The 21,758-nt window shown below is 40.5% G+C and overlaps 2 protein-coding genes across 2 annotated transcripts; one reads left to right on the forward strand and one right to left on the reverse strand.

The window, feature by feature from the left end:
• Nucleotides 1-3,118: 3,118 nt before the first annotated feature.
• wnt9b (wingless-type MMTV integration site family, member 9B) lies at nt 3,119-9,033 on the reverse strand. Its single transcript, XM_030736854.1, has 4 exons — nt 8,845-9,033; nt 8,139-8,392; nt 6,464-6,729; nt 3,119-5,125 (listed from the first exon to the last, which is right to left on the reverse strand). Exons 1-4 carry the CDS (start codon nt 8,928-8,930, stop codon nt 4,664-4,666), a joined length of 1,068 nt encoding a protein of 355 aa, XP_030592714.1. The 5' UTR covers nt 8,931-9,033; the 3' UTR covers nt 3,119-4,663.
• Nucleotides 9,034-11,363: 2,330 nt separating this feature from the next.
• Nucleotides 11,364-19,657, forward strand: arf2a (ARF GTPase 2a). Its single transcript, XM_030735097.1, has 5 exons — nt 11,364-11,518; nt 16,452-16,606; nt 16,715-16,825; nt 16,911-17,035; nt 17,505-19,657. The coding sequence occupies exons 2-5, from the start codon at nt 16,462-16,464 to the stop codon at nt 17,664-17,666; spliced, it is 543 nt and encodes a 180-aa protein (XP_030590957.1). The 5' UTR covers nt 11,364-11,518; nt 16,452-16,461; the 3' UTR covers nt 17,667-19,657.
• Nucleotides 19,658-21,758: the final 2,101 nt, after the last annotated feature.

Consider the following 21,758-nt stretch of genomic DNA (forward strand, 5'->3'; position numbering starts at 1 on the left):
TATACAAGTGGATAATTTTTGCAACATGAGGACTCGCCCCCTGCTGGTGATGAAAAAGAATGCAGGTTTAAAGCACTTCATGTGGGCTTCACTTATTAGACTGATCAGCAAAGCCTATACTCCAGGTTTCATCTGTTTTTTCTGTTTTGTTTTGTTTTTTATTGATTTAATTTCCTGTATTAATTTGTATCATCTAATCATTTGTATTGTAATACCTGTCAACTCCTCTTATTTTTCTCCATCCTCTGGTGAGAATTCATCATTTTAACCTTTATGCTGACTTAATTGACCATCAAATATGCTTGCACTATCTCATCACCTACTATGAGGAACTCAGCCACCATCCCAGTAAAACCCTGCCTCTGAGTTAGAGGTATGCACTCAGCCTTGTCATAGCTCTAGGCAGTGCATGTTCTTGTTGTGGGTTGAGCAACTGCATTAGTCATTTCACATTCCAAATTCCTACCCTATGCCGTATTCACAACTCTCTGTATCTCTCTTTTTCCTCTTCTTCTTCACCAAATCCATGCCTCTCCTCATTGTCTTCATTATTTAATTATCTGTGTGATGTCAGGGTGTGGGGATTAGGCACAGCTCCAATGAAGTCTAAGTGTCTCCTCTCCATAGGCGGAAGTCTTGTAGGGTGTAGATGTTTGACCTGGGGCTCAGAGTTTTCGATTACGGGACAGGACTATGCTTTGTGTCCTTGAGCAAAGTATCTACCTAGCCTTCCACGCTTGAGTTAACATCTACTGTTGAGTTAACATCTACACAAATGAGTGATGTATCAACCTGAAAGCTATGTAAGTCTCTATGGATAATATCTTTTTGCTAAGCAACGCAAATATAATACATATCTGGAAAAAAAAAAAAAGCCCCAGCCCTGATTTGCCAATTCATCTTCATCTATCACAGCATGGTGCACTGCTGCAGCCCAACCCAGCATAGCAACCTTTACCTGAACCAAGCCAATGCAGACACAGGAGATAGTGTTACCGTCAGCCTTAACCTACATTATCTATGCTATTCAGTGTCTCAGGTAGACAGGGAGAAGATCCAGCATACAGCAGGACGGCTGTAGCCCACGCCCGCACAGGAAGACCTCACTACAAACATGGCTGAAGTGACCACAGGTGTGCACATGGCAAGTATGCTCGCGCACACATATGCAAAAACCTTTCTGCCCTCACCTGTCTGCTGTCAGGACTCTTTCAAACACAGACACAGGAGCTTGCACATTGCACCTCTGCCCGGTCCAGCCCCCCCACCCAGCTCAAAGCACCCCCACCCTCAGGGCTTGTGCGTGCGAATCCAGCTGTGGACTCAGCAGCCCCCATCGCTGCGCCCCCTCCAGTGAGGGTAGTGGGGGAAATGAAGGCTTTAGGAGTTCATTATAAAACAACAACAGCAGCAGCAGGGGATAGGCCTCCTGGGGCCACAAACTATCCCTTCTCATCCCTCCATCCTCATCTTTTTCCTTCATGTTCTTCAATATCTAAACCCTACTCCACCTTTCTTTCCGTGACACACTCCGCTGTCATGTTCTGCATCCTGCAGCGTTTTAATGCATGGTATTCGTGATGAATAAAATTAACTATTGATCTGGAATATTATGATATGATGAGTTCATGTGTTGAGTCAGTAGTCTGCCCACATGAACTTGTTTGACCTCAGTCACTGGAGAGATGCTGACGCATTTTATGTACTGCTGAACTGAATTTTTCAACTTTATTGTCTGAGAAGGGAAATTAATTTTGCAGCAAAGGATACATCCAAAGGTTGAGAGAGGCAATACAATACGGTTACTGGACAGACCAAAACATATTGCTGTGGTCCAGTGAAAACCACATATCTCTAAAATATTAACTCTTCATTATCTAAGAAAACCTGCCCTGTTTAATCAATCAAGTGGCTCTTTAAATAATCACTTTAGTTTAAGGCATTGGAAAAGTATGTGAAGCTGTGCATCTTTTGCTGAAGAGAATGTGCTTTGAAAAAAAAAAGGGTTAGAGTTAGAGTAAGCTACTGGTGATTTCAAAGTAAGCAGTGGTGCATTTTATTGCTCAAGGTAAAATATCTTTAAAGGTTACGCAGTGGCTTTAACAACGTGTCAAAATTCAAAGCACTAAAGCTGGATATGTAACATTTTTACTATGAAAATATACATTTAGTGACACTGAATCTTTTTAATATTTTGTGAGTTCATAAGTGTGTTTGGTTTTTAGCTAACTTTAGACATGTTTTAAGACCCTTTTTTTTTGTCTGTTACACAAGCCAACCTTTCCCTTGACTTATTTCCCCGAGGTGACATTTGGCTCTCCTTAAAGTTTTGTCATTAACGCAAACAACTCTTTTGTTTCTTCTTCTTTGCAAGGTAGTCCTAAAAAATTATTAAAACATCGGAATAGGCAAAACAAGTTTACTCATCTCACTGAGAGATAATTTGCCCCAACAATAACCTGCTGTATATCAATAATACAAGGTAATTTTAAAAGATTGTCTTATAATTCACTGCAATACTTTGGGTTTCAAGTCAATGTTCTAACAAGGAGTAATAATGTGTAATCATAGTAATTAGAGAGCAACATCAAAAACACCAGAGCACACACTATAAATACCTGATACAATAGCCCTCTGTATGCTGTAGGTTCACTGATGCCTTGCAAATGAGTGGAAAGTTATGATTCAGGGATAATAGCACATAAACTGCTCCTATCATCGTTGTGGGGCGGACGATTGTAACTTTCTAATGGCGAATTGGGGTCAAACGCTCTGTTAGACAACACTCCTCTGAGTCACCGCCTTTGTCATCACCAGCGTTATGGTTGTCATCGCGGCTGGTGCGCTGGCCAGAGGCACAACACCTGTAAGCGTATCCTCCGCCCACTCACCCCTCGCCTTTTGCTGGGTGGTTGATGGCGATGCAGCAAGACCACAGTATTTTCAGATGAAAAGGAGGGGAGGGCACCATCAGCAGGAAGTGGTTTTTGCTCAGCTGGTGCAGGGAGCCGAGTTTCGGGCAGGTGTATCGCGCTTGCTTACTTGTTGCGTGTGGAGTGTGTGCATGGTTTAGTGTGTTTGCCTGCGGCAACTAAGCAAGACACAACAAACACGCAGACCTTGTGAACTTATGTCCATTTATTCATCTTATTTGTTTTAAATAAGAATGTAAAGCGATGAGATTTTTAAAAAAAATTGCTTTTGAAAAATGAGTATTCATATATTACCAAATTAAAAAGGAATGTACAAACATCTAAAATATGATATTTAAAACAAATGCAGAGGGGAAAACATGTATCTACAGAGAAGATAACTCTGCATAGCTCATAAATCTTAGTGATATTTGCCAAAAGATGAAGTGAGGTAGAAAATTATGATTCCACATTGTCAGACGCCAGGAGCCGTGACATGAGTTATATTCAGATCATATATATACAGTCCCTCAGACAAAACATTAACTGGCCAATAAAAACAAACCTTTGGGGTCCAACATGCACTTTTGACCTGCACACAAGGACACATAAAGTTGAATATATAAGGGGAGTAAACTGAGTGATTGTCTTTGATTAGCAATTTGAGAAAATAAGGAGCATGATTGGCCCACTTCAAAGGCATTTAGAACAAAGACGAGGCTAAATTAGACTTTGAAGACCAAATGGTTCAGCCAGACAATGTTAAACTTGAAAGCATAGCAAAGTGTGTGCTTCTATAAACAGCAAAATTAGAGGAGCCAGGTTAGTATGCTGACAAATTAAGCAAAAAAGTGATTTTTTTTTTTTTTTAGACACAATGTTTGGTGTTTCCCTCACTATTGCCCCAGGTATTTCTCTTTGTTCTCTTGAGCCCGCATTAGTCCACATGTAGCGATTTCCATAGACATTTCCATAAGAGCAACTGAAAGCCAGCTTCCCTCCGTGCACAAAAAGCCTCTCATGCATCAGTTACAACATAAGCTGTGGCATTAATTACCACTCAAAGCTTCCAGTGATTCTTTCTAATCATACGTTTAGACCTAAACACAAACAAAATAATTAAGCACAGAGTATCATATGAAACAAGAGCAACTTAAGTGCTTTTTACTCAGAAAAGAACTTTAACTAAAAGTTCTCCACAGCAGACGGAAAGACAGACAGGTAGGTTCCTTTTAAGGCCATTTTAGCCTCAGTGGTAACATTTGATTCTAAGAATTAAAATATAAAGCAGCAGTACAACACAATTGGCACAATAAATAGTGACATGGAGGGGGACAATTACAACACAACAAAGTCACTTTTAGAGCTTCCTTGAAGATGGGATTCAACATCTGGTGGCATCCAGTCCAGTCCAGTACCTGCTTTAAGAGCATTTCCCCCCTCCTCCTCCTCCTCCTCCTCCTCAGCAGAGTGGGGTCTCAGTGCATCCAGAGAGAGAAAAGCAGGGTAGTTTGAAAACATCCTCACCTACAGTAAGCTGTTGCATATCAATTTAGTGATTATAACCAGAAATATTATAATATTACGCTTTCCATGCAATTCACAATCCCTTAGTGTAGTGTCTATAGGAGATTACTGTTCAATCATGTCCAAGATCAGTGATGAACTCTTTATCATATTTTCCACTGACTCAAAGGATCATTCTTTTCTTTATTCAGGTCTTTGCAAAATGTCTTTATCTCATCATGTGTTTATGCATTTTTGCAGGTGTACACCTCCTCCTCTCTCACACATGTCTGACACTCCACATGGCAGCACCAGCGTACCTGGCAATGGCAAGACAAGCTGGTGAGGCGCATGGCTGTGTTATAACCACGTCCACAGCACAGACTCTGACAGCTTGTGTCTTTGGCGCATGAACGTCCACCTGTACCAGGGGAGTAGCGAGAGGGCCTGCAGAAGCTGGGGGAGTCTTCCAGGTAGACCAGGTCGGTAGTGCGGAGGCTCTGACCTTGGCGACGAGGACCCGCGAGCTCGGTTTCCCCCGTGGCTGCATTGGTGACGCTCAGCACTCGCACAGCAGTGTCGTATCGATACTTCAGCAGGCGTCCGGTGTCGTGAAAAGGAGACAGCTGCTTCCAGCAAGTCCGTACGGCACAAGAGCCGGAGACACCATGGCATTTGCAGGTTGTTTTCAGTCCGCTCTTCACTGCCTGGGATGGGGGGGGGTTGGAGGGAAAATGGGAAGAAATGTCAGTTCCTTCACTTTGATTCATTACCTGGACTCTTATCTGGGAGGTCTATCTGGAAAGAGCGAGACAGTTTCCTGCAGGGTGCGTAGGGGGGTTAGGTGTGGTGGTCCGGCAATATGTGCCTTTAGCTCCCCTCAGTGAAAAATTTGACATAATAGATTGAAAGGTACTGTTCAGCATGTCATATTTCATTCACCCCACATTTCTCACTTGGACAGCTCTTGCTACTTTTTTTTTTTTTCTTCAGTGTGTTGAAACTAGCTCATTCAGCTTCTCTCTTGCCTCTCCTTCCTAAAGCCTGAGGCAGAGGTGACAAACAGCAGCGAGTGGAATCTCTCCACCCTGTTTTTAGTACATGCCTGCTCATGGAAAACATCGATAAGAATTTCTGCGCAAGAAGTGCCAAAAACATAAAGCGGCGGTTGGTGGCGGTGCCCCTAATTTAGGTTAATAGTTCACTGAGCTTGATGGTCAGTGATGAGAACAATCACTCAGGCTGAGAGCTGCTGTCTTTGCAGGGGCCAGAGACAGGTCATACAGTTAGAGCCAGAGGGCACTTCTAGGTACTTCTGCTCAGTTCCTCCTTTTGCAGGTATGAACCCCTTGAGGGCTTCAGAGCGCCATTACTGCTAGATGAGGGACCACTTTAAGTTTTTGTTAGCACGGCTCCTGGTCTCTTCTTCCACATTGGTGTCGACCGAGGAAAACATTTAACTCAGGTTAGATCAGATAAGATAGTCCTGTTTTTCCTTTTTCTCCCCACCAGCCCTGTCTAGGTGTGAGCTACAGGAGTAGGACCCTGGGGCCTGCTAATTCACAGCTACACAGTGGTGGTTATGAACATTAGGTGGATTTATGAAGAGCACAGTGATCCAGTAAGTAGAAAAAAATGCTTGCTCGTATATTAAAAAGAGGCCACGATTATAATCGTTCTCTCTGACATGAGACCTTTAATTTTCTGCTGGCCTGCACAGCAAGCTTTATCATGCCTGAGAACACCTGGCTCCAACAATCCCACAGCCATCTTGTCTCCTTGCTACAACTGCCTCACCTTCTGCTTCTGTGCTATCCACCCGCACCAATGATGGAGCTTTTATCTGGCTGGCACCATGAAAAATATACAGGCAAAAATTACAGTTCAATGACATTTGATAAACAGGACTGTGTCGAAGGTGTAATTGTCATGTAAAATTGCAGCCCAACTAATTGAGCTAAGTGTTGCTTACGTTTTGTTGCCTTGGGCTTCAAGGAGTAAGTTGTTTTGCAGAAGAACATTTGATGCAATATTTCTACACTCACCCGAATGCCAACGTTGATGTTGTGGGCATCGACCTGAGCCCTGAGGTCCTTGCTGACCTTCTTTTGGCCGAGGAACTTTTTGAGAAACTTCGTGCTGTATTTCACATTGTCACCACAGACCCCCCACTGCCATGCTTCTCGATGCTGGATGCCGGGGGAATCATCGCATGTGCACCTCTCCATTCGACCTGAGCTGCACGCTTTGGCGAGTGCATGGGTCAGTGCTGCAGAGGACACTGCCAACAGGAATGCAGTCTCCTTGAATGCTGTGGTAGATGTAAAAAGGATCAGAGAAGGTGGAATAAAAAGAGAAATATTTCAATCTAGATTTGTCTTTTTTTTACCCAGAGCTTTTGATGCAAGATCTATTAGTGATAAAAAACAAACAAAACAAAACATTTGCTCTGACAGAATATTGCGTAATTTACAACAAAATGCTTTTTGCGTCAGTGATTAACCTTTTAAGCCAGAACTTTTACAAAGGGCTGACTGCGTTGTCATGGTTTGCAACAACATCAGCAATTCTGCAAGTTTTCTTACGTCGCAATTCCTCTCCTGACATTTCCTTTTGGTTTTGCACTGTTATTTGCTTCACCCGGAGCCATCACCACGGTGTATTTTGATCCAATTAATTATTATTTTGACTAGGAAGGATTTTCCCAGATGAAAGTGGGTAATCACGCCACCCTTTTCCTCAGGGAATGGCCACTTTCCCGAGATAAAAATAACCACAGGGCTTGAGCGCTCTGCACCACACCACATTTCTTGGCTTTCTACTCCCTCATTACCTCCGTGCTGACCTGTTCATGTTCTCCCACACGCTGATATCCATATGCATAAAGCTCGGAAGATCCTAAAGCACTTTATGTGCACAGCAGGGGTTTAGAATTATGTGCAATATGGTGATCCCGGTGTAGCCAATCAATGGTTGTATCATGCCATGAAAATTTAAAAATAAATAAAATATAATTCAAGTAAGCAGCTTCTCAAAAACTTTAAAAGGTTGTGTCAAGTCAAGGGGTTTCGAGGAGTTACTGGGAGTTATCTTCAAAAATTCTTTGGTATTAAAGAATTATTTGGGAATATTTTCAACTTTAAATGAGATGCACAAAAACATTTTGTCTTTGGCCTTCTGGAGCTAAATAAAATAGCAAACTCTCTCTGGGTACAGTGCATATTTCTCTGTTGTTTAATTAGAAATATATTAGGGAAACAATCAACAGAAGCAAAAACATTGCCTAAAATATCTTATGAATTGATTGTCTATTAATTTTCTACCTGTGTACAGCATGAAATGCTATCAAAATGAAAAAGTATTTTCCCTGTCTGAGACTGTGACTGTAAATTGAAGCATTATTTAAAGTATACTATAAAATATATTACATATTTGTTTAGAAACTTTTACAACTGTTAAACTGATACGATTGAGGAAAAAAACATCCCTGGATTAAAATACGTTTCAGCATTGCAGTTCTTGTTCTTTTCACAGGACATGCTTATCTATAAAACATGCTGTATGTCGTATAAAGGAGTGCTGAATATTCAGCCAAGCACCGAAAGTAAATAAAAGATAAAGACATATATAGTTTAAAGTTAGATTAAAGAGACTGCCCGACTTTCTCATCTGCCTTGAGCAAGAACCCAAAATTAAGGAAAGTGTTTAAATGGCTTCTACCTCTTTTCAGAAGACTCCCCCGGCCGTCCAGGCTGCAGTTCCAGCGTTCGTTTCTGAACTGATACCGACACTCAAGGAGGCTGAGGCGCACCGACTCCCGGAGCGTCTCGGCCAAACCCGGCTCCCTGCGACAAAGTCTCTTCTGTCGCCTCGTCAGAGTCATCTGTTCGCACTGCTTCAGGTGGGCCTTTCCTGTTGGGGCTTCACTTGAAAAAGGACCTGGTAAAAACACCAGGGGTTCCCGACCTGTCAGTCTTAGATTGAAGAAGGGGGGGAATTACATTAGAAGTTGTATACCTGGGACAAAGTATATAAAAAAAAAAAAAACTGCGTCCTGTACTACAATAATGAAATTATTCTGTGACCACACTATCATTAACCCACTAAACATATGTGGTTATAACACGACTGTGTTCCTACAACGGTATTTTCTCTCTCGAAGAAAATCCAGGAACAAAACGCATCAAAGCTTTTATGTTTAACCTGAAAAATAAAACATTTGAAAATGCAAATATGGATTTGTTTGTTCCACTGCAACAAATGAGCGTGTCCATTTACAAAGCTGTAAAGGTTTTGAACGAATAAAAAATGATCACAATTACGCGTGCGCAAATTGGCTGAAGCTCGTAAAAGTTGTGCCTATGATCACTTCTAACAAAGTCAAACAACTAAGACAGAGCGTGCAAGAAAAATTTCATCTTCTGACCCAAAATAAGCTGCAGTGTGCGATAGAAGGATGCAGAGTGCAATGATTCGCAATAGGCAGGCGGTCCTCGGGAGCCTGGAGCGCATGATGCCGGGTTGGCGCTGTTCCTCATCTCGCTGCTTCTTCAACAGAGAAAGTCCGTGCCGTTGGGTCGGCGCTTCTCTTTAAGGGGCCCCACATGCACACAAACTCTCAATCCGGTGCGCCAGGCCCAGTGGTCCACTGGGAGGCAGGACTCTTTGGGGGAGGAAGCATCATTTTGCCGCACCCTCATTGGATTCTCTCAGCTTTGCTACTGTATGTTCCCTCCCACTGTAACGCCACCCAGGTGCACGGAGCTGCAAAATCCCGGGCTTATCAGTGATATAGAAAGCTGTAATGCGCTTGGGAATGTCTACAAGAAACGAGTCCATCCATTGCACTCAACAGGAAACATCTTGACATTAAAATGTGCCTGTCTGTGATATCAAATATTTATATTTGTCCTCACCCTCTCTCCTAGCCACAAACACTTTAACGATCCATCATAATTAATACTGTTTTTCTGCTGTTGTCTTTAATATTTACGATTACAAAGAAGCCGGGTCAAAAACTGTAATAATATCTATTAAACGGAGTTCAACTTAAAGCTTAGCTTACAACTTATGGATAAATGTATGAAATAGCAACAAATATTATATTTTAAGGCTTGAGATAGTTCATCACCTGAAGCCGGTGGTCCTCTGACAGCAAACATCGCTGACCAAGGAGATCAGAAAGCAAATTTTTTTTTTCTTAAGAAATAAGTTCATACATTGCATTATTAAAGAGCACAAATTCAGTAATCTTGCAAACGCTGTAATAAAAAGCCGAAAGAAAATGGCTGGATGGATTTAAGAAAACCATATAGATAGGAAGCAAATGATCTATTTCTGAAAATAGTTCTGAAATTAAAGGGCAGAATCAGACTCTGAAGTCTGTTATTGCAATCAAACTTTCTCCGTCTTGTTCCAAACATTCAGAGGAAACAAAAAAAACAAACAAACATGGATAGAGCCCCATCTAGTGGATTTTTTTAAAATAGGGAATAAAGCTTGGAATAAGAATAAATGTAGATAAACGAGTAAAAGTTGACACTTTTTAATGTTTCAGTTATTTATCTACATTTCATTCACCTTTAACTTTTTTTTTTGTTTTTTTTATTTGTTTTGTCTGCAAGAAAAGGATGCAAGGAGTTTTTTTTATTATTTTTTTTGTTAAGATAGTCCCATGCTTTCATGGAGAAATGTTTTGTTTTAAAATATAGCTTAATGATCATTTCCTAATGATAAAATTGTATTAAATTATTATTCAATAAATAGTGTGTGTTTGGATGCTTGAATGTAGTGATACACCAAATGCAGCATGCTGCAGTTACACTGGTTAGGCTGGCATCAGGCCTTTGCCAGAGCATCCACAGGTCTACACATCACACTACTGTGAAAAATTCTCATTTCTTTATATTTTGCTTGGAAAATGGGAAATAGTTGATGTATAGAAACATGTGCAAACATACATGGAAGTAAGTGTTTGCTGAATATTAATGAGCTTGAAAGTCAGTATTTGGAATGACCACCCTTATTCTTCAACAGAGCCAGAACACTCCTGCAATTTCTTCAGGAATAGTTCTCCAGCCTTCTTGAAGGATATTCAAAGTTCTTCTTTGGATACTGGCTGCCTTTGTTTCAGTCGCTGTTGGGATGATCCGACACTGCTTCAGTAATTTTGAGGTCTGAAATCTGGGGAGGCCAGTCTATGACTGATATTGTTCTGTGTATGCTTTTGCTGCACTGGAAATGTTTAGGCTCATTATCATGCCAAAAAAAAAAAAAAAAATGAAGCAGTTGCTAATCACACGCTTTCCTAAATGGTATTTTATGGTATATCAAAATCTGATGGTACTTTTCTGTGTTCATAATTTTATGAATTTTACCAAGATTCCCAACACCACTGACTGAAATCCAGCTCCAAACCTTGACGGAGCCTCCACTATATTTTACAGATGGCTCTGTGACCTCCTCCGTATATACTGATGATGGTTTGAGCCCCCCCTTCCACATACTTTGTGCTTTTGTGACAGGCTAGTAGCAAAGTACCCAAATTGCACAAAGTGCCTAAAGATACACTTTAAAATTGGTTCTTTAAGTTTTCTGTTATGTGTAGACACAATACTGGTTAATCCTGAGTATTCATCCCTTGAGTTAGGTGCCTTTTTATACTTTAAAAATTCACAGGTAAATGTCAAGTGGTTTAACAAAAAATAAGGACTGGACTGAAAATGAGTGAAAAAGCAGCCCATGTCCAAAGAAAAACTTTCCAAGACCTTCACAAACCCTGGAGAACTGTTGCTCAAGATCACCTGAAAAAATTACAAGAAAGTCTGGCTTATGGAAGCAGAAGCAGAATATAAAGAAAAGAGGAGTGGCTCAAGAGTTTTGCGCAGTGCTCTAAAACAATATTAGTTTCCAGACCAAGCTTGTAATGTCACCCGTCGCATCACTTGGTGGCGCAAACGCACCATTTTGATGTTTGCCACCCCTTCAAAATAGCACGAAGAAGAAGGTGGTGACGAAGAAGAACACGACGACGCCGGAAAACGCCATTTTGTTGTTGAACCGGACCGGCGGTGTAGAAGCATCGAGAAGTGTCACTAAAGGTAAAATTTTTTATTATTATTGTTGCTGGTTATGTGTTTTATTTAAACGCAGAAGAAAGTCAGTTATGTTTAACTTCTCCATTTCGGTTGGTTTGAAGTTGTAGACGCTTTGAGCCGGATATTTTAAAGTTCATAAGCGATTTCCTTAGCAGTTTAACTTTAGCACGACTGTGTTGACTTAGGAAGTTCTTGGCCGCTGAATACACACCCCTCTTAAACCTCAATCAGTGGATGTATTAGTCACTGGTGTTTTTGTGCCTACGGTGGTCTGTATGGGTAATATTAAGCCTTACTCTGCGGATTCTTGAACATAACGAGGTTAGCAGGCTAACGTTAATGAGCTGTCACTTAGCGTTAACGTCAGACAGCTCCGACTCACCCACAATACCTTAAATGAGATTGAAATAAGTCATCTTTCCTGGTACTTAGTGGCTTACAGTTTCCATTAGCGCCACTTAAACTGTATGAGGACACTGAAACCTTATTTTCTTCTTCTTCTTCTTCTTTTTTTTTTTTTTTAAATCAAGGCAACTTTAAACGTTTAATTTCACGGGCGTTAGTCAGCTAACCGAGACTAGCAGTAGTCCCAACTGAGGGAAAGACTTGAATCACAGCGTTAAGTGTATATATAATTCAGTCTGTGTGGTTTAAAGACACTTGAGTAAGACTTCCTGAGCCTCTGGGTGGGGGACAAAAACGCTTTACAGGAGCATTTGCACCTCTTTCATTGAATGGATGGTTGGGTGTCACGTCACCTCTCTGATCCTGTCAGTCCTGTTTACTCAGAAGAACTCCTTCACAGCACCTGAACAGTACTTCCTCATTCCTCGTGCGAAAAGCATAATCTGTAAGGATTGGTACTAGGTTGGATTAGCACGAGGGATGCGCTGTTGCTGTCTTTGGGACATTGGAAAGGTCACAGCGCAGTAAATGGGCCAGTTTGGGCTGAGTGTGTTGGGAAATCTTCACTCTTTTATTTTTAGGTAGTGGCATCACACTTTCTCAGCAGTAATCACTTCTTAGTTCGCTTATTGTTGCTCACTAAGCAACTCTGTCACTAGATTTAGTGACTTTAAATACCCCTTTAGCGCACTTTTTCCTGGCTCACAGTGACCTTGTGTGGGGTGACTTAAGCACAGCAGCTTTATTGGGCCAGTTATAATAAAAGGCAATGCGTCTACCTTACTTCACTTAAAAGAAGTGTGTGCATTTTCCTGCTGTTTCTGACCAGTTGATTGAAAAAGTGTATTTGAATGAAACCCCACTTTAAAAAATAGAAAAGCTTGCCTTTGACACACCTAGTGAATCATACATGGACTCTGTGGGGAGAACTTTCTTGCATTATGTAACTTGATCCCTGAGTTATGCATGCAAACACAGCTATTTCTTTGAGGTTATAAAATCATGCACAAGTCACCAGCCTTTTAATGTTAATGCTACTTGCAGCTATTTGGCAGCTGTTATTCTGCTTTGTATAGAAAAGAAGTTTCACCACAAAGGTCCTTAGAAATTAATCAATAATTTTTTTAATTTTTTTTATTAGTCTTTCGTCTCTTCAAAATACCATCTTTGAATATTTGTTTAGCTAGCTCAAATTGATGTGACATAACAGAGAAAAGATAAATATTGACCACTGCTATGATGCTGTAAAGCTATCTTGTTTGCTGAAAGGCTGTCTACCAATTCCAGTATATATCACTCCATCACTATTTGTTTTTCTCAGGTTTTACCAACTTAGGAAATCTTAATGTTTTTGTTTATTGCTGCCAAAACACAGACATTAATGTTTGGGCATTTAAAACCTTATTGCGTCCAAGGATTGTTGTGAAACCATCTCAAAAAGTACTTTAATTTGCTAATAATTGAACCTTTGTATGGAGTCATTAAAGGTGGTTTTTGTAAACATAATTACTGCTTTCTGTATGTTAAACCCAGGGAGTGATGCACCACAGAGCTGGATGCTGAAAAGATAAGTTGATAAAGTTAGCAGTTAATCCACATAGTCCAAACCTCCGTGTTAAATCCATCCTTATCTTTTCCACATGCTGCAGGTGGGTACATTCATGTGGAAGTGAGCTTGAAAAACTGGATTCAGAAGTGTTGTTTTTTTGCTTGTTTTTAGCTTACCCTTATTTTAACCTGCTTCAGGCATGTAAAAATCAAACTGTTTACTGTGTGTATTCAGTGGGTGTTTTGACACTGAATTGCTATCTTGAGTTTATGGTATTCTTGCCGGATGATCAGCTGGAGCTGCTGGTTGCAAGTACATACTGTTACTGTGAAATGATTACAAAATATTGCATAGGTCACACTTGCACAGTCATCACACAGCGCACATCTGACCAAACGGAAACACTCATTAATTCAGCTGTTGACACTGGCTCAGTTTTTAACTTGTGCTGTATGCCCATAATTGTGAACCAGAACAAACCAAACCACAGCATTTCTTTAGGCCCCAAGATGAGTTAACTTAGTTCAGTATGCATATTGGCCTGTGGACACCTGAAGGCTGCCTGCAGTGCATCAGTGCTGTTGATGCTCATATACTATTGAAATAATTAGTCTTACAAAAACTATACAAATTATTGTTTGTTTTTTAATTTGAGATTCAAGAATAGAGTTGCACATCAGATACAGTAATTAAATCCTAACTTCACTCCCCACCAGGTTTAGTTCAGTTCACATTTGTTTAGCTTGTTCAGTTGGATTATAAGCTCTTTTTTTACAAAATACCCCCACCACCAAAAGTATGTAATCAATGGTTTAACAATAAAATAACTTTACCTTTTAACAATTTTTTTTTTTACTTAGGATGTTGTGTCTTGGGCCAAGCTTAAAGCCCTGCTTTTCCACCATGTTACTACATCCAAAATCTCCATCCACTAAGCAGTCATCCTGTTGTACAGGGTCTGACCAGCCAGTGCTCCAGCAATGCTCTGTTTTTGTTTACTTTTGGAACCACATTACCAGCTGCTAGCATCTCCTCCTTGCGTGCCTTCATCGCCAGACTGTACTCAGCGGTATGCTTTTGCCTTTAGTGGTGAAATAAGTTTGTATCCACCTTTAGTGGGAAGGTAAACGCATGATGCTTGACGTTTTTTTAAATTATAGCACACACAAATTAATACTGGTATTATCATGGATGATATGAGATGGCACAGCCCTAAGCCACGTGCATTCACAGCTAGTAAGTGGGTGTCCTGTGTTCTGCTGGCTGGATACTTCATACAAGCAGCACTCTTGGCTGTACCATTTCCACAAGTGAGAACACAGCTGCTGCTCACAATCTTCAGCTTTGTGCTACATGTGAGAAATGACAACTTCAGCCAACACGTCACTGTGCTCTGACTTTCAGTAGTTTGTGTGAAAGCAGCTTCTGCCTTTAAAAAAATAAAAAATAAATAAATTGTGGCTAGCTTCAAACCCACAGATGTGTCTGTCTGCCATGGGATGTGTCATTGGTCCCTTCAGTAATCATGTTTAGGAGAAGTTAAGGTTAGTCACTAATTTGCTGGCATAAAGGTGCGTTACACCAGTTTGTTCTGACACACCTACATAGTCATTTATGTCCATTATGGTGATGATTAATATTCGTAAACTACATCAATTAGAACAGATGTGATTTGTTCAGCTTTCTGGTTAAGGACATCTTGGCTGTGGTCTGTTGCGGCTCTTTTTCAGCTGACTTTGAAAACTCGTCATTAATGCCTGTTAACTGCTAACACTTAGTTTAACAAACTTGTATTTCTGTTCCCAGCTGTTTAGGGTGATATTTAATTGTTTATGTGACTAGTTACACACATCCCATATTATGTCATTTACCCTGTGAAATATCAGGACGGTATGAAAAATGTGGATCTCATCCAAGTTTAGCAGCAATACCGTTCCATGTGAAGTTAGTATTTCCTTTGCAGCTGCAGTGTGGGTGGTGGTGTTGATTCAAAGTCATTGGGTGTAGGTTCAAGATCATTTTTAACTATGCAGAACATAAATGGTAAATCATTAGTTACTATCGCCTGCTTTCCTCTGCCTTTTTTCTTTTGCTTATTGGTGCTTTTCCCTCTTGGCTCACCCACACAAACTGTAATGCACAGCTGAGCAGCAGAAGCTGGTTCATGTTGACTCATAGTTGCCATGAAACATTGTGTAAATGGGGGGTGGGGGGCCGGAGCCTATCCCAGCTGTCATAGGGCGGGAGGCAGGTACACTCTGTACAGGTCACCAGCCTGTCGCAGGGCTAATTATTTTCCAAACAGTACCATCTATATGCTTAAATTTGCGCTTTAGTCTTTGAAGATGAGACTTCAATTTCTGAGCAAAAGCTGAAGTTCTGGTATTTCAGTGGTTAAAAAGGTTTGCAACTGTATGTAGCTTAATCTCTCTTCAGTCTGTGGTTCATTACGATCAGGTCTGCATGTCATCTAGCTGGCTTAATGATCTCATGGTAATTTCACTGAAATATATTATTTGCTAAATTAAGTCACTTCCTATTTTCTAAGTAGTTAACTAATTACTCCTTTGTCATTAAGACAATAATCTCTGGCAGCTTAAGTGCAATGCTTTGTACTGGTTCTTGTTTACCTCAGCAGTTTCAGTCACAAGCTCATTAGATACTCGGGGCAAGCAGCACTGTTGCCGTGGCCTTTGTTTAACTTGGGAGGTGCATTCACAGCTCATGTGTACTTGAAGGGCAAATATTATCCTTCATTTTAGGCTCAGGAGGAAGTTCTACAAGTGCTTTTTACGGTCATTAACAATGACAGCAATAATGAATCTTCTGATCATAATTCTGTGGGAATCTTAACTGTACTGTTCAGCCAACAGCAGCTTCTATGGAGACAGTAACACTTTAGCTATCTTAGTGACATTGCTTTCAGTTTGGTATCACATTTTCAGAGACCTTGCAAACTGACGTTTTGTTTCCCCCCTGCAGGTGAGAGAAGATGGGAAATTTTGCAAGCCTTTTTAGTAAATTGTTTGGCAAGAAGGAGATGAGGATCCTGATGGTAGGACTGGATGCTGCTGGAAAGACCACCATCTTGTACAAGCTCAAACTGGGAGAAATTGTTACTACAATCCCTACCATTGGTGAGTCGTCCCCTACATTGTAATGAGAATTTCATAGCTTTATACAAAACATTGAAATCACAGCATTACAACTTGTTTACACCTTCCTTACGCACTCTTTATCCACAGGTTTTAATGTTGAGACGGTAGAATACAAAAACATCAGTTTTACAGTTTGGGATGTCGGTGGTCAGGACAAGATCAGGCCGCTTTGGAGGCATTACTTCCAAAACACACAAGGTGAGATAAATGACAGTGTTTCCACTTTGTTATGCAAGCATGAGTCCATTGTTGGCCTCAAAACTCACCTCTTTTGCCTTTGCAGGCCTCATCTTTGTAGTGGACAGTAATGACAGGGAGCGAGTGGGTGAGGCGAAAGAGGAGCTGATGCGAATGCTGGCTGAGGATGAGCTGAGAGATGCTGTGCTGCTCGTGTTTGCCAACAAACAGGTGAATTTGTGTGATTGTCCGTCAAGGAAGCAACTATTTTTAGCCGCATTTTAGACAAGAAATTCAGAATTCATTACTAGAAATGACATTTATTTGTATCAAATGCACAGGTTGTTGTATTTATTTGAATATATCTTAATTTAAACTAACTGTAGACAGTAAATAAAACTGCACACGCCATCTGACTGCATTGCCTCACAACTAGTTGCAGAAGATGTATGAAAGAGTTTAAGATGGAAACACTGTAGACCATTTTTAAATAAAAAATATTAGTAATGAGAAAGAAAGATGATCAACCGTAGGTTGGGAACCCTGCCAGCATTGTGCAACTGCAGTGTAGTTGTATAAAGGCAGATTGTGGTTTACTCATTTTTTTTCCTGTATTGTAAAGTGCACTTTTTATTTGAAGTAACTTGGGATGGTTGTTGCTTTGATCTCTCTTATTAACCGTTGTTTTCTGCTCCTGTAGGACCTGCCCAACGCTATGAATGCAGCTGAGATCACAGACAAACTGACCCTGCACTCCCTGCGTCACCGTAACTGGTATATCCAGGCCACATGTGCTACTACTGGAGATGGTCTCTATGAGGGTCTGGACTGGCTTTCAAGCCAGCTAAAGAATGCAAAATGATCAGTCACTGTCAGCTCTATCTGCAGTGTTTTTGGGAGACTGCACTGGTTCTGGTCTCACTCTCCTCTTCTTTTCTCTGTTTTCCCTGAAGCGTTGGACCTTTGGCCAGTGCTCCCCTGCATTTGTACTGTATGTGTGTGTTTGGATGCGTCTTTTTTGGATGAATGGAAGAACGACTGTGTGCATGTACGTGCGAGCTAAGTTGGAGCAGCCCTGCTGTGCCTTGAACACAGTTAGCTCTCAAGTCACCTCATTCCTTCAGTGTCAGCACATCCAAAGGCACTGGTTTCCACAAAGCAGATAACGGCACAATATTGAGTGCTGTGTGTCATCTGTCAAGAATGTTTATAATCAGGAAAACCAAAAGGTAACAATAATTGGGTTTTTACATCTGCTGGTGACATTAAGACCCTTCTCACATCTGTTTATTTACCCTGCAGAGATGCACTGTGCTATGTAACCGGTGTCATTTTTGGTAAAAATAAAGTTGACGTGTGTGACATCCTGGAACAGTTCACATTTTTTTTTTTTTTTTAAATTGATGCATTTTTGGCATTTTTAGAGAACATAAAGATAAAATGTTTTTTTAGTTTTTGACTCTTTAAATCCATAAACTTGCAGCTCCTGTTAATGGTCACACATTTTGTGTCTCATGCAGCTTATTCTGTAGAGAAACTCCACATTAAGTTCCTTAGATTGTACAAAATTCGGTTCAAGCCCTTTCGCTTCTCAAAGTTATCATCTACGTTATTGCATTTGTCTTTTCATTGGGTCTTTTTTTTTTTTCTTCTTCAGCGGATTAAAAGAACCATCATGACTGGGTCTACAAAAGGCAATAAATGTTGCATGTTTACATATGTGGAGGAGTGATTGTAGCTACTGGATCATTGGTGGATGTGTGTGGGTTTCATCTACTCCCAGCTCATCGGAACAAGACCTTTTTTTTTTTTTTTAAAGAGTTGCTCCCACTCTGGCTTTTTATTTACTGGTAGATTTATTTTCTCATATGTAGCTCCTTGGTTTAGGGTCTTTTTTTTCTATTTGACTATTTTGTTAGTGTTTATCTATGCATGGCCTGGCTTTCTTTGGCATGAGTGTGTGCCAGGCTTGCTGCCCTTTATATTGAGTTAAATGCTCTCGGGACCAATGGGTTGGATTCAGGAAGGGTTCATTGTGTGTAAGTTCAGCACAAGGTCACCAGAGGGGACACGCATATGCTCTAGACCGTATCGTCAGCACTGTGACAGACGGTACATTTGTATGACAAGTGTATCAGTCAGTTCTGTAAATGCTTCCGTAATGCTTCAATGTTTTCTCTGCATGCAGCTGAGGTGCTTCTCCTGGTGTTATTTACGTCACATTGTGCCATTTTGCACAACCTCATCAGCTTGCACGACACAGGCCTGTGCGAAGATGGCAGTTTATCTCTCAGCTGTTGCAGTGAGCCCATACACAAACATGCTCCCAATTGCTCTACACCAGCAAGACAGCTGAGATGTCCCAGTAACACTGTTACAGTTCAACCAGTATTTAACAACCTCCCACTGATTCTAAAGGCTCCTGCAATTAAGAAGAAACCAATCACCCTCATATCCCGTACTGAGTTAAGACAACTCTAAGGTCATTGACTGACCTCAAAAGGGAAAATGTTCCCTTTTTTTTCTCTCTTCTCCTAAAACTGGACATGTAGTGTTTGTTTTAAGTTTGCATAAATGAGTGACTAATCTTTCCTCATCCTTATATATAATTTACTAAACTGAGACCTAAACAGCAAGAAATACAAATGTATATAAAAAAAAAAATCCTGTAAGAAACTGTATTTTAAGTCATCCACCTGCTCTTGTTCAGATGTGAAGCTTTAATTTTCATTTCTGTAAAAATTACATGGTACGTGCATATGTATTTCTTAATTATCTTTTATCCTTTTTTTTTTTTTAAACTCATCTTGTAACATCTGATAAATGCACTATAATAAAGAGATCTCTATTGTACATCTTCCTTCCAGACGTCTTTATTACAAATGATCAAATGCATCTGAGTGATTAAACTCTTCAAAAGCTCTGTCTGCAGTGTCGGATTTAATATTCCAAACAAACTGATTTAATGAGCAGTGGTCAGAGCAGCATGAATGTTAATATCTCAGGGAAAGCTTTGTTTATAATGGCTTGTTTATGAAATGTTTACAGTCTTAATCACTTTTATGTATTAGTCTGTTAGGGTTTGCTTATTGACTTTTTTTTAAAGATATATTTTCAGAGTTTTTCAAGAATTGTGATTCCTTTTGAATCTTGTTTTCCTGTTCAGTAAAGTGTGCGAGTTATCAGTCATCAGGTTTAGATACCAGCTAGTTTTACATGTCAGGGATCCACAATACCTTTGTTACAGGTATAAGTAGTCATATAATGGTCACACTAATAATGAGTGTATTAGGATGGTTATACACTCATCTACCACTTTAATAGGTGCACCTGTTCAACTGCTTGTTACTGCAAATATGTATCAGCCAATGGCAGCAGCTCAGTGCATTAAAGCATGTAGACATGGTCAAGATGACCAGCTGAAGTTCAATCATCTCTTAGAGTTTACAGAGAATGGTCTGAAAAAGAAAATATACAGTAAACAGCAGCTCTCTAAGTGAAAATGCTTTGTTGATGTCAGAGGTCAGACAAAGCTGCTTTGAGCTGTTAGGAAGGCAACAGTAACTCAAACAACTACTTGTTGCAACAATTGAATACAGAAGAGCATGCCTTTTAATGCACAGGATGTTGAACCTCAGAGCAGAAGAGTATACATAAGCTCCTGGGAGCTAAGAACAGGAAACTGAGGGTACAGTTTGCACAGGATCTCCAAACTGAACAACAGAATGTGGAAAAAATATTGCCTGATCTAATTAGTCTATTTCTACGGCCACATTCAGATGGTAGGGCCAGAATTTGCCATAAACAAGTTGAAAGCATGGATCCATCCTGCCTTGAATAAATGGTTCAGGTTCACAGCCTGAGAATTGATGCTGGCCTTGCGTATCTGGCCTTGCGTAGGAGATTCGCATTGTGCAAACTGTGCGATGCTATCATGTAAATATGGTCCTAAGTCCCTGAGCAATGTTTCCAGCACTTTGCTGAATCTATGCCATGAAGAATTACGGCAGTTCTGTAAGTGAAAGGGAGTCCATCCAAGGTAAAAGCAAGGTGTACCTAATAAAGTGGCTAGTGCACAGTTTTTCAAGATTAATTTATACCTAGGCTTGCAGTTCTGTCCCATCACCACTGGAGGGCACACTTACAACACCAGATCACTAACCTGTTAACCCACCTAATAGTTACTTCGATATAAAACAAAGGAGGAAAAAGTATTCCGGGGCAGCATGATTCATGTTGATGCTGGAATGATATGAACATCTTTAAAAGACAGAAATTAGACTTTTGTTATTTTAAAAAGGATTTTTAGAAATACATTTTTATTATCGATTAAATATTAGTGTAATAATCATACAAATGAGTTGGCCATTGCATGAATTTCAGAGAGAGTAATGTTCCTCCTGCACAGACCTACCCAGATCAGACATCAGTCACATATCTTGACAATGACAGATTATTTTTAGACATGCCTAACTGTCACAGGCTTAAGTTTCAGCTTGTTGAGGTTGGCATTATGAAGACCAGTGTTCACTGCAGGACAGACAGCGCCGGTGAAGATGAGGATGCATTCCTTACAGTCAGAGAGCCAGAGACCACTGTTCACCCTCCTTTTCCACTCCATCTGAAATTCAGGTGGCCTATTCTCCATAGAGTTGTTACCTTGGAAACAGCATCTTATAGAGAGCAACTGAGAAACATGAAAAAGGAGAGCGGCAGACCAGACACGGACTGTGATACAGGTTTCCATTTAGAACGTTGTCCGTGATCATGGCCTCGTAGTGACATCGTCTGTCACCCTGTATTAGCTGCTGTTGCCCTTTATCTTAGAACTACAGGATGTTCGATGACCCGATCTGCTCATGTTTTTATTTTGAAAGGTCCTGCTGTGTAACTGAGACTGAGCCGAGGTGATTATCATCTTCTGACACCCCTCTCTCCGTTTTCTCTCCTGCCA

The sequence above is a fragment of the Archocentrus centrarchus genome, chromosome 8 (assembly GCF_007364275.1).
Source record: "Archocentrus centrarchus isolate MPI-CPG fArcCen1 chromosome 8, fArcCen1, whole genome shotgun sequence".
Taxonomy (NCBI): Eukaryota; Metazoa; Chordata; class Actinopteri; order Cichliformes; family Cichlidae; genus Archocentrus; species Archocentrus centrarchus.